At 47.8% G+C, this 13,626-nt stretch overlaps 1 protein-coding gene across 1 annotated transcript in view; it reads right to left on the bottom strand.

Moving 5' to 3' along the window:
- The window catches only part of PLCG2 (phospholipase C gamma 2), a 184,705-nt gene that overhangs the window by 92,789 nt on the left and 78,290 nt on the right, over positions 1 to 13,626 (bottom strand). Inside the window, exons 4-6 of the mRNA XM_025370127.1 lie at positions 10,421 to 10,514; positions 9,634 to 9,681; positions 480 to 564 (exon numbers count right to left, since the gene is read on the bottom strand). Coding sequence (XP_025225912.1) covers positions 480 to 564; positions 9,634 to 9,681; positions 10,421 to 10,514 — 227 coding nt within the window. The remainder of the gene's footprint in view (positions 1 to 479; positions 565 to 9,633; positions 9,682 to 10,420; positions 10,515 to 13,626) is intronic.

Here is a 13,626-nt window from a genome sequence, read left to right as displayed (position 1 = left end):
ATTAAATGATATACGGAAGGATGGATGGTTGGAGAAACAAAAGAATAAAGAGCCAACTCTGACAGCTACACTACCAGCACGTGCATACAAACTGCCACGGTCCTGGTACCCTACACAAGGAATTTTTCGTAATATTTTCCAAAAGACATACATGCATTCATTTCACTGGGGAAAAAATGGGCTGAAGTATGGTCAGGGAAACAGGGAAAGCTTGACTAATGAAAAACAGGTCTGAGGGTAGATATTCCAAGCCTAACAGCTCAGTAAACTTGGTCTTTATTGATTACATCCTCTGCGAGGATGGAGACTATGGTCCTCAGATATGTCTCTGATCGCTCTGTCTGAACTAAGATGTACTCTGGAGGCAAAGGACTTTCTTGGGCACTATTCCACGGAACTCAAAGGCAAGTCACGGCTTCATGAGAGAGGTTAAGTCACTCTGCATTCATACAATTCCCAGGCTGAGCCATGAAACTTACCACAAACTTATCTTTAAGGAACTTGGCACTGCTCACTTTAAAGTTGATCAGGGGCAAGACGGTCTTCAACTCTCGGAGACTGATGCTGCAAAAAAGGGAGACTCAGCTCTGTCACCTTGAGGGTTTTCCACAGCACAGGATTTAGCGGCTCCCATCAGTTCCCACCTCGGGCAGCCCTCTATAAGAGCGCCTGGTCAACAGTTGTTTATGGAGCACTAACTAGGAACAAGACACTGGGTCAAGGTCAGGGCGACACTTCAATGAGCAAAGCTCAAGGGCACCCTTCAGGAATGTCCATAGATACAGGTCACACAGGAGACTCACAGTGTAGGGTGATGCCCCAATGAGGAGGCACCTACACTGGAGATCCCCAGTACAGGGTGATGTCCCAATGAGGAGGGCTGGTCCCCACCCTTCGGGAATGGCCACAGAGGAAGGTCCTGCAGGAGATTCAGTGTGGGCAGAAAATGGTGTCAGATGACCAGATAATCTCAATACAAAATGCCACAGAAATCCCAAAGGCCCAATGTAGGTGTTGACATGATGTGATTTCTGCCCAGGACTCTGAATGTCAAACTGAAGAAATTCGGTGAAGCTTGGGTAAACAGCAGGAGTAACTCTGACATGCTTCACGCAGCCAAACACTTTGTCACCTAATTAGTGACACACATGAAGGGATGAACAAGACTCCTACTGACTCCACCTGCCACCCAGAGGAACCACAACCACAGAACGGGCTTGGCAGAATCAGCCGGGAAAGATCCAGCTGAGCTTGACTCTAGTCTGGCACTGTGAAGAGACAAGAGGGATGTAGAGTAAGTGGGGACACCCTGCACCCCCAAAATTAAGTAAGTTAAAAAATAAAGGTTTCTTTTAATGCCACTGGGGTTCAGAGTAAGGCAAGGTCACTAAGGGCCAGAGAGGGGAACTGGGAAGGAACAAGGCCTACATGAGCACCTACTGTATGCCAGGCTGCTCTGGGGTCATCCAGGTGTTACAGTTGCCTAATTGCTCACCAGATTCTATCTTCTGCAAAGTACACATGATTGACCCCCAGGGCTCAGAACAGCCAAGGGCGGGATGTCACAAGGGTACACAACTCAGGGCTTAGAGCTAGATGGCAGGCAGCAGAGCCTGGAACTGAATCAAATTCCAGTGCTCGGTCACAGGAATCTGCATGAGTGTTTCTTTGAAGCCACATAGTGAGGTTCAGCTTAAGAGGGAAGAAAGGGCCGGGCGCAGTGGCTCACGCCTATAATCCCAGCACTTTGGGACGCCAAGGTGGGCGGATCACGAGGTCAGGGGATTGAGACTATCCCGGCTAACACGGTGAAACCCTGTCTCTACTAAAAATACAAAAAACATTAGCCAGGCGTGGTGGCAGGCGCCTGTAGTCCCAGCTACTCAGGAGGCTGAGGCAGGAGAATGGTGTGAATGTGGGAGGCGGAGCTTGCAGTGAGCCGAGACCACGCCGCTGCACTCCAGCCTGGGTGACAGAGCGAGACTCTGTCTCAAAAAAAGCAAAAATGGAGGGAAGCAACGGAGAACACATCCCAGGCAAAAGGAGCAGCAGCAGTAGTAAGAATGGTAACAAAAGCTGAAACTTCAAAAGTGCTAATCAGGTGTCAGGTGTTGTTCTAGGTGGTGCCCTATAGGCATATTCACCTGTTAGATGCTTGAACAACTTACAAGGCAGGTACCATGATCATCTCCATCTTCCAGGTGAGGAAACTGAGGCACCGATCACTTTGGTGCACACCTGACTGCCTCCCAGCGAGTAGCTCACACAACAACGAGAGGTTAAATTAGTGGGGTGAGTGGGTCAAGAATATGAGATCCAGACCCTTCTGGCTGGTGCCAAGTGTCCAGCAGAGCTAAGACAGGGTGGTCAAGAGAGGAAGCTTGCCCCAGCTTGTAGGAGAAAAGAGCCCTGTTTCCCTGCACCATCCTCCCAGCTTCTGCTGTGGCATGCGGAAGGAAGTAGCACGTCACTGCCCAGCCGCTGCCCTGGAGAAGGTCCAGTGTGACTCTGGCCATCCTGTGTCCCCACCTCCAGCCTTTTCCTCTGGTTCTAACGGCCTAACAGCAGAGACTTCAGCTGACAAGATGCTCCCCACCCACATACTCAAACCGTAGGGACACCACCCACGGTTTTCACAGACAGACCTCGAGGGCAAGGGCAGAAAAAGTCCCTGTTGGGCCAGCTGGGGCTGGCTGGGCAGAGCGGCCAGCAGGCTAGGGAATTCGCCCCAGGGGCTTGCAAGAACCTTTCTGCCTCGGCCCTGGGGGTGGTCCTAGGAACAGCTGGGCCAGGGCAGGATGAAGGTAGAGGAGCAGCGGGAACAGGCGCTGCCAGAGCAGCAGTGAGAGGGGTTGTGGGGAGAGGAGCCAGACCATGCTGGTGCCCCAGTGGAGCTCATCCTGGGAGCAAGGAGGAGGTCAGGGTCCCCCAGGAGCCCAGGCAGCAGCAGGGCAAAGGAATCATCCCGTGTTCAGAAAGAGAGAGACTGAGGGGCCTGAAGGGCCAGAGCAGCTGCTCGAGAACCAGTGGAAAAAACCCAGGAACCAGGGACATGAGCATTCAAGCACCTGGGACATGGGAGCCCACCTGCTCCAAAGGCCTCCCCTTACAGTGTAAACACTGGAGGCTGAGAGCTTCTTTGGGCTCCCAGTGCCGGGACAGCCTCACCCGATTTCCCCCTAGGTGAGCCCCTGCCTCACTCCCACCTCTGGGTGTGTGCGTCCTGCTGCATGGCCCGACTGAAACCAGCACAGGCAGGCTGAGCCCCAGCGCTGCAGGGGAGGAAGCCAATGGCTCAGCTTCAGCCCTCTCTGCAACCTGTCATCCCCTAGAGAGAGTGCCTCGCCCAGGTCAAAGCCCCTTGCAAGGCAGCCAGCTCTGACCTGGTCCACGCATGGGAACGAAGGCCTGGACCTCTAGTCTCAATTCAGGACAGCTCCACAGGCCATGCTCAGAGCTCCCCATCAGGTCTGCCCGGGCCATGACTGTGACTCCCCGGCTGCCTGTTCCAGCGGCCTTCCCTTCCCCATGCTTTCCACAACCCCCCATGCACTCCCCAGTAAGCCTCCTGCACACAAACCTACATCTCAGATCATGTTTCCTGGGGGCTCAGCCTAGAGCTGTGGGTTAGGAACCAAGGGAATCCCTTTGGGGAAGGATGGCAACTATTCCCTGAATGAGTCACCAACAGCCCCTCCCTCTCCCATGGCAGACAGCACTAAACAATCACAGTGTCCTCCCTGCCCAGCCCGGGAGGCTCCCACGGTTCTTCAACTCTGCACCCAGGCAGCCATCACCAAACAATTAAAGATGGCAGCCCCATGACACTTACCAGTCACGCTGAAGCTGGGCCAGCACCTCCACTGCCCCCAGCTCTTTTGCAGCAACAACAGCAATAAGAAACGTTCGTTAAGTGCTTACCCCGAGCCAGGCACGGTCCACGCACCCTTCACATATTAACTCCTGAACCCTCACATCTGCCCTGGGAGGTGGGAACTATTACTTTTATCTTTTACACATGAGGAAAATGAGGCCCAGAGAAATTAAATCATTTACCCCAATTCACACAACCAGTTACTGTGAGATCTGAGATTCAAACCTCAACGCTGTCTGACAACTTTCGACAATGATGGAGACATCTGTGCTGTCTGAGGTACTAGCCGCCAGCCACTCGGGGCTGTTGAGCCTCTGAAATGCAGCTAGTTCCACTGAGGAGCTAAGTACTTTTATTTTGTTTTGTTTTGTTCAAATGGCCACCTGTGGTGAGGGGCACCCCACCAGACCTCGCAGCCCCAGAGTTCTGCTTCTGTAAGTAGCTCCCAGACCAGCAGCATCTACATCACCTGGGGATTGGTTGAAATGCAAATTCTTGAGCCCTGCCCACCACCGACTCAATCAGCCACTGTGAGGTGGAGCCCAGCAGCCCCCACGTTCACAAGTCCTCCAGGGGATTCCGATGCATGCTGACATTTGAAAACTGCTCTCTAGTCAGCTCTAATCTTCAACCCCAGCTTCACAGTAGAATCTTATTTTTAAAAAATTCCAATGCCAGAGGCCATGCCCAGGACAGTAAAATCTGAATCTCTACTGGTGCGGCTCTGCTAAAGCTCCCCAGGGGACTCTAATATTCTGGAACCTCGAATAGGAAGCCTATTTGCATTCACGTTGAAGGAGATAAATGGACCCACCCACCCACCTTCCACCTGCAACCCCCTCGCCCTGTGCCACCTCCTCCTCTGTCCCTGCCAGGGCTAAAGGACAAAGGGAAGTGCACATCCTGCTTATGCAAATCCAATGTTATAAGGCACGGGGGCAAGGGCAGAGGAGGGAAAGGAAGTAAGTGTTGGTGAGGATATGAAGAAAATAGAAACCTGTGCATTGCCATGGGAAGGTATAGCTGCAACAGAAAACAGTATAGCAGTTCCGCAAAAATAGACAGAATTACCATTTGATCCAGCAATTCAGCTTCTGGATATATACACAAAGGAATCTGAAGCAGAGACTCAAACAGATTTGTACACCCATGTTCATAGCAGCACTATTCACAATTGCCAAAAGGTGGAAGCAATTCAAGTATCCATCGATGGACAAGTAAACAAAATGTGGTCTGTCTGTACAATGGAACATTATTCAGCCTTAAAAAGGAAGAAGATTCTAACACATGCTACAACACAGATGAAACTTGGAGACATTACACTAAGTGCAATAAGCCAGATACAAAAGGACGAATATTGTATTAGTCCACTTATACGAGGTACCTGGAGCAATCCAGTCCAGAGAGACAGAGAGTAGAGTGGTGGTTTCCAGGGGCTAAAGAGAGAAGCAATGGGGAGTTACCACTTAATGGCTGCAGAGTCTCAGTTTGAGACGATGAAAAAGTTCTGGAGATGGATGGTGGTGACGGGAGCATGACAACATGATACACTTCATTCCACAGAACTACCTATCTAAGAACGGTTAAAATGATCAGTGTTGTTCTATGATTTATTGTTGTTACCACACTAAAACAAATTTTAACATTTGTTTTTAGTTTTTTTTAATTATAAGGTGATTGGTCAGGGTGGGGAAGGAAAGATTTCTCTATTTCCCCCAGCTCTCAACAGCACAATTCTTTTTGTTTTTGTTGTTTTTGGTTTTGTTTTGTTTTTTTTTTTAATGGGATCTCACCCTGTTGCCCAGGCTGGAGCTCAGTGGCACAATCATGGCTCACTGAAGCCTGGACCTCCCTGGGCTCAGATGATCCTCCCACCTCAGTCTCTCAAGTAGCAGGACTACAAATGTGCACCACTACACCCAGCTAACTTTTTTGTACTTTTTGTACAGATGGGGTTTCGCCATGTTGCCCGGACTGGTCTCCAACTCCTGAGCTCAAGCAATCCACCTGCCTTGGCCTCCCAAAGTGCTAGGATTACAGGTGTCAGTCATCATGCTCAGCCAATAGCACACTTAAAAAAAAAAAAGAAAGAAAGAAAGAAAAGCGGCCGGGCGTGGTGGCTCATGCCTGTAATCCCAGCACTTTGGGAGGCCAAGGTGGGCGGATCACAAGGTCAGGAGATCAAGACTATCCTGGCTAACGTGGCGAAACCTCGTCTCTACTAAAAATACAAATAATTAGCCGGGCATGGTGGCAGATGCCTGTAGTCCCAGCTACTCAGGAGGCTGAGGCAGGAGAATGGTGTGAACCTGGGAGGCGGAGCTTGCAGTGAGCTGAGATGGCACCACTGCACTCCAGCCTGGGCAGCTGAGTGAGACTTGGTCTCAAAAAAAAAAAAAAATAGGGAAAGCAACACCAGTGGGGATAGTAAGTCTGCAAACCCTGGTGCCACCCCTGACAACCTGGGCTACTTTAGTCAAGTCACTTAACCTCTCTGGGCCTCAGTGTTCTCACATATAAAATGGGTCTGAGAGCACCTAGCTCACCCATCAGCCAAGAGGGTATCCGGGTATCCTAAGGATGTAAAGTGCTTATTACAGCCATGACTGCAAAGCAGGCTATAAACAAATGCCCGCTGCTACCATTTGCCTCTAGAAAAGTCTAAAAATGAAACAAGGTGCTTGGGCCAAGCAAAACACCTAAGACTTGTCCATTGCCCAGGCTGGGCCAACCCTGAGCCTGCCCCCTCTCGCCTTCAGCCTTTCCTCTGCATCTGTGGCTCCTTTGTTTTCTTTCAGGAAACATGATTAGTCTCGTGGGTGACAGGAAAGGGAGGGAAATTGGCAGAACAGAAGTTGGTTGCTCTTTCATTGGCACCTTGGTCAAAGTTTCTTTTGCAAAGCTCCCTCCAGGCTTCCCAGAACCACGGGTAAGGTCGGATTTTCCACATGTTGACAGAGAGCAGGGCTCCGCCCACTGGGAGGGAGGTTGGAGGAGAGGAAGCCAGTGAGCACGCAGGGATGAACTCAGTCCAGAAACAGAAAAGGTTCTCTCTGCAGAGGGTCCTGGACCAGCCGATGGGAAGATGGATCTTTATGCAGGACTTGCCAGAATCCCTCCTGAGCAAGAGGGAGGTATCCATTTCTTGACTTCACAGATGAAGAGCAGACTTCAGAGCCAGACTGGCCACCCCATACCAGCACCGCGTGGAGAGAGGCACTGAAGGTGGCTCCCTCCCTCAGCCCTGTGCCAGTTTCAGCTATGATTCACCATAAGCCACGGAGAAAGAAAATGCAGAGAAGGCATCACCTCTGAGGCTGAAAGAGACCAGTGTCTACCAAATTTTCCAACACAAGGACCTCATTTAATCCACCTCAGTAACATTGGAGGGTGGCCCAGCATGGGGGAGCAGGCAGGGCATGTTGGATGAGAAGAAGAGGAGGGAGAAAGGCAGGTGGACAGAAAAACATGGAGTGAGCTAATGGCTGACCTAACTTTACTAGACTTTTAACCACTTCCTGCTTAAGAGTTCTAAATCCTCGCACCGGGCATGAGAAGAGACCAGGGAAGCTCACCCAAACCCTGAAGCCAACAAGTAACAGAGGACATTGACCAGACAGGAAGTCACCCTTCAAGATGGAAAGATTTTCAGGAACAAAATAGGAGAGCTGATAGAGTTTAGTTATTGGATATTAACTAGGATAATGACATATCTAGATAGGATAATGACATATCCACATAGGATAACGACATAAATAAACCAAGAATGAACGAAAGGAATATTTTATCAAAAAAAAATAAGGCGTCTCATGTGAGGCTAACATGAGATAAGGACTGAAGTGCTCAATGCAATTCCTGGCATGCCAAATACACAGGTGTTAAATAAATCGTAGGGGTTTTTTTGTTTTTGTTTTGGGGTTTGTTTGTTGTCGTTGTTGTATTTTGTTTGTTTGTTTCTTTGGTTTGGTTTTTGAGACGGAATCTTGCTCTGTCACCCAGGCTGGAGTGCAATGGCACGATCTCAGCTCACTGCAACCTCCACCTCCCGGGTTCAAGCGATTCTCCTGCCTCAGCCTCCTGAGTAGTTCGGACTACAGGTGCATGCTGCCACGCCTGGCTAATTTTTTGTATTTTAGAAGAGACAGTGTTTTACCATGTTGCCCAAGCCGGTCTCAAACTCCTGAGCTCAGGCAATCTGCCTGCCTCTGCCTCCCAAAGTGCTGGGAATATAAGCGTACTCTACCATGCCCAGCCAAATGGTAGTTTTTATCATTACATTATTAAGAGCTGAATCATACCTCAGAAAAAAATAATGAATTAAAAATGCTCAACCTCACCCATAAAGAAAGCAAGTTTAAGCAAAAACACTTGGTTTCCTCGGTTGCAGATGAACAAAGATCAAAGTCTAATGGCACAATAAATCATCAGGAAATGGACGCCTTCTTGCCCCACTGGTAGAAATATTATATAAATTGCTACTTCTAGCTATCAAACGATTAGACCAGCAAACACTGAGCTGCTGATTCATTTCTGAGAATTTATCCTACTCACAGCCACCTCAAATGAGTTTACAGAAAGATAGACCCAAAGGTTTCCATAGCAGCATTATTCACAATAATAATCAAGGATTGGGAGCAGCTCTCTGTGCATCAAGAAGGAAATGATTTCTGAAATGACAATGCATTAATCTAAGGAAAAACCAAAATGACGTTTACTTTTTTAAAAAAAAAGTCTGGGTAAGACCTCACCTCTGCAAAAAGTAATAATAATAATAAATAAGCCAGGCATGGTGACACACACCTGTAGTTCCCAGCTACTCAGGAGGCTGAGGCAGGAGGATCATTTGAGCCTAGAAGTTTATGGCTGCAGCGAGCTATGATTGTGCCACTGCACTCCAGTCTGGGGAACAGAGAGAGACCCTGCCTCTAAAAAATAATAATAATAGTCTGGCATAGAGCGTTGTGCAGGACTGATAGGGAGCTTCTCCAAGAGGTACTTTTAAGTGAAAAAGTCAAGTAAACTGAATACACATTATCACATCACCCAACACATCTCTACCAGCCCTTAGAACCACCTGGTGCCCGAGCACAGTGGCTCATGCCTGTAATCCCAGCACTATGGGAGGCCAAGGTGGGTGGAACACAAGGTCAGAAGTTCGAGACCATCCTGCCAAACATGGTGAAACCCTGTCTCTACTAAAAATACAAAAAAATTAGCCAGGTGTGGTGGTGGGTGCCTGTAGTCCCAGCTACTTAGGAAGCTGAGGCAGGAGAATGGCGTGAACCCAGGAGGGGGAGCTTGCAGTGAGCTGAGATGGCGCCACTGCACTCCAGCCTGGGCGACAGAGCAAGACTCCATCTCAAAAAAATAAATAAATAAAATAAAGAACCACTTGGTTTACTTCTTCACAGTCAGTCTCTCTCCTGTCACAAAGTATGGGCTGGTGCCATCATGATTGTGTTTACTGCTGTATTCCCAGGATATTAAAGGTGCTCAAATATTTGTGATGAGGTCCGAATGCCCCATGGCAGAGATCATCTCTAAGGCTGGACTCGAATTTTCTGCTGGAATAGAGGCTCCCTCCAGGAGGAAGATTTTGTCATCATCAACCCCAGGACCCAACATGGCATCTGCAGATCACACTGGACGCAGTGAGGACCTTGCCCACCACAAGTCATGCTCCCACCCTCTTGGAAGGTTTAAAGAAAGAATGAAGATGGAAATCCAAAGTGACCAGAAGAAAACTGAATGACTCTTACCTGTTTCTTCTGGTTTGATCCACAGAATATATCTGCTTTCTCAGCCAACTGGAAAGAAATTTGAGACAAAAGAAAGAGAGACAGAGAAAATTTAAAAATAGCGTAAGTCTAAGTGAGTCCTACAGGATGTGCACAAAAGGAACTGGAACCAAAAGGAGGGGTTTTCCAACTTTCTAACAAGGGCAGCTTGGGAAGAAGTTTTCTCCTAGTATCTAAGCCAAGATCTCAACTCAAAAAGGCCAGGTTTCCTTACACTGACAACTCCTTCTAATGATAGTCATTAATCCTCAAAAACCTAGAAAGAAAAATAGTACAAAGTAGAGGAATTTGATTTAGTGGAAGGAAAATAACTCACACCCCAATGCCCATCCAGAATCCCATGACACTGAAGAGACAGTCTTGAGGTCTTCATCAACCCAGGAGGGAGTGATAGGTGGAAAATTCCAGACCCTGTATCTATCCTTTGATCAGTCCACTTAATCTCTTATTAAATCCTTTAAGAAGGAAGCCCCGTTTTCCCCAACGCATACCCCAGGAATGTTTCTATCTCCAGTCCCATGCACCACTCACCCCAATAGGCCAAGGCTGAAAACTAGCACAGGGAAATGCTCTTATTTGAAACATTGTAGGGCTCACACCGCTACTAGGCACTCATTGCATACAAGACACTCAATGAGCCTCAAAAAACCAATGTCCCCCTTTTTTGTTTTCCTGTAGCCCATGTTGGCAAAGGCAGCAGAATAAAGGAATCAGTGGCTATGTAAATAAACAGGCAAAAGCCAGCTACCTCTCGATAATGGTGGGTGTGGACGCATTCATCGCTTCTTGGTGTAAGATTTTCAAGCCGGAGAGCCAATTAAGTGCATCTTCTTTAGAGTCAGCTGGAGTGGAGAAAGGGAACAGAAATGCTGTGTTAATTCCTGGGAAGACATCTGCTGACAAAGCCCAGCCCCATACAGATCACGAAGATGGGGGAAGCCTATGCTGGTTTCCAGTTTTGCAGGAGGCAAAGAAAGCATCTCTTTCACACTCTCATAGCTCTAGGACCTGCTTTTTGTCTGAGACGGGGCCACATATTCATGATGAGCTTTGTACCACAGGGGTGACAAGTGGGTTATTTCCTGTGCCAAATGGAATCAGCACATATATAATATATATGTGCTAGACACTGTTCTAAGTGTTTTTCTTATACTGATCCCACAAGGGAAGTACTATTATATTCCCATTTAACACATGGAGAAACCACTGAACCTAAGACAGGTTCAGTGATGTGTCCAAGGCCACACAGCTCCTAGCAGCCATTACAGACTGAATATTTGCATTCCTTCAGAATTCATATGTTGAATCTCTAACCCCTGAGGTAGGGCCTTTGTGAGGTATTTAGGTTTAGATGAAGTAACGAGGGTGGGGCCTCCATGAGGGGATTAGTGCCCTTTTAGAGACAAGAAAGAGAGACCAGAGCTCCCTTCCTATCCAAGCACACCCTGAGGAAAAGCCATGTGAACACATAGCAAGAAGGCGGCTGTCTGCAAGTCAGGAAGAGAGCCCTCACCAGAACTCAACCATGCAACATCTTGATCTTGGACTTCCCAGCCCCCAGAACTGTGAGAAAATAAATGTCTGTTGTTTAAGCCCCTCAGTCTACGGCATTTTGTTATAGTAGCCAGACTATGCTGAGACAATGGAAGACACAGGATTTTAAACAAGAACCCATTATCTTACCCTGGCAGCACACTGACTCCAGGAATGAAAAAGCAAAGGAATTCAAACCCAGGTGTCCAACTCCAGAGCAGAGTTTCTCAACCCCAGCTGCTCAGGAGAATCACTTGAGGGCTTTTCAAAACCCCAATACTTAGCTCCCACCCTAAAGTAATTAAACCAGAAGAGAGGGATGAGGGAGACATCAACAGGTGGAAGCACCCACATGGTGCCAAAGTGTGTCAAAGGTTATCAGCTTCCTCTGCTGCTATAACAAATGACCACATACTTAGTGGCTTAAAGTAATACAGATTTATTTTCAGACCGTGAGAGAGGCCAAAATTCTAAAATAGACTGGTTGCATACAATCCTTCTGGATTCCTTCTAAAAGCTCTTGGGAAGAATCCATTTCCTCACCTTTCCCAGCTTCCAGAGAATGCCTGCATTCCTTAGCTCATGGCCTCTCATCTTCTGACCTTTGTTTCCATCCTCACATCTCCTTCTCTGGGAATGACCTTCCCATGTATCTCTTATAAGAAGCCTTGTGATTCCACTGGACACCCGGATAGTCCAGGATATTTCCCATCTCAAAATCCTCAATTTAACTACACCCACAAAGTCTCCTTTTCCATAGAGGATAATATATTCACAGGTTCCCGGGATTAAGACATGGACATCGTGGGAGGGCAGTATTCAGCTTCCCGTGGCTTAGGAATTTAGCTTTTTGTTTTATTAAAGAGTGTTAGCTTTTAACCCTATGCTAACTAATAAGATGCAAGATCTGGAATAATCTGCACCACAACCCTAAGCAGCTGTCAGTATTTCCCTGCTTCTAATGAAGATGGCACAGAGGGATGGCAAGTAGAGCTTGCTAATAGCCAGAAGAGGATGGCTTGCTAATACCCATGGTTGCTATTACCCTTGCTAATAAGCAGCATTGAGGAGTGGTTAAGAGCTTGGCATCTGGCAAAAGGAAGATCATAGCTTAAGTCCCATTGCACCACTTCAGGGCTGTGTGACATTCAGCGGGTTACTTAACCCTACTCTGTGCCTCATCTCACCTGGAAAATGAAGCTGACAGTGCAAACACCTCACGGAACTATGAAGCCTCTCCTTAAGCACCAGGTACTTCGCCAGTGCGTACACCCCGGGCAGAGATTGCTGCTCTCATCTTTCCACACAGATGCAGAGGAAACTGAGGCTCTGACGGGCTGAGTTTGTCTCAGAGCAGTAAGTGAGAGGGTGGAATGGGAATCAAAATCTTGACCATCACTGTGCTAACCTTGAATTTAGGGTTCCAGAAGAGGCTCCCAGAGTGGGATATATATCAAAGTTCACATCCTAGCCTCCAAGGGCTGGGCTCTTGTGGTCTCCTTACCACGTTAAGAACAGGGGGTCAGGGCTCAGCCTGTAGGTGGGGCTAAGGAGACAGAGGTGTGAAGCTTCATGGCCACGGGACTTGCCCTCCTGCCCCACCTCTACCAACACACTCCACATCATTAATCAGATATTCGCTCCTCATTTCCTACATCTAACGTGCTATTTCCCTCCTCCAAGCCCTGTCATACACCACAGCCTTTCCCTGGAGCGCCCTCCCTCTTTCCTCCAAACTCCTACTGAAGCCTCAAAACCCAATGTAAAAGTCACCTTCTTTGCCCAACTTCTCTGAAACTAAGCATTCACAGCACGCTGCATCATGCTTGCACTAGGTCTTATCCTAGTGCACCCATCTGTCTCCCCAAGTAGACTGAGAGCGTCTTAAAGGCAGCACCAGGTGCCATTCATCTTCCTAGATCACTGGCGTGTACACAACCTAACACAGAGTATAGGCTCAAAAGATGTGTAGTAAAAGAATGAATGAGAAATTCATAAGTTATTTGACCCTAAAGTAAATGTCCCTATATTGCTCAACTTTCAGAGCTGCCTCCACTTTGGTCTATTTTAATCGTATTGATTTTCTCTCTGAGTCATGAATGTATACATACTTCTAAGTCAATAAATTCTAGGACTGAACTTGAAAGTAACTACAAGCTTCTGCCCCTGAGTAAAATGAGGAAACTGCATGTGCGTGTGCAATAGAAGATCTCAGGACAGTTCCTTCACATCAGTCAGATTTGCTGAGCCACATCTGCTGGAGGAAAACAGGTTACATTTTTCTTTTCTTTTCTTTTTTTTTTTTTTTTTTTTTTTTGAGACAAGAGTCTTGCTCTGTTGCCCAGACCGGAGTGCAGTGGTGCAATCTTAGCTCACCGGTTCAAGCAACTCTTGTGTCTCAGTCTCCCAAATAGCTGGGAC

Source organism: Theropithecus gelada, chromosome 20 (genome assembly GCF_003255815.1).
Source record: "Theropithecus gelada isolate Dixy chromosome 20, Tgel_1.0, whole genome shotgun sequence".
Classification (NCBI taxonomy): Eukaryota; Metazoa; Chordata; class Mammalia; order Primates; family Cercopithecidae; genus Theropithecus; species Theropithecus gelada.
This window is presented reverse-complemented; position numbering and strand designations above follow the sequence as displayed.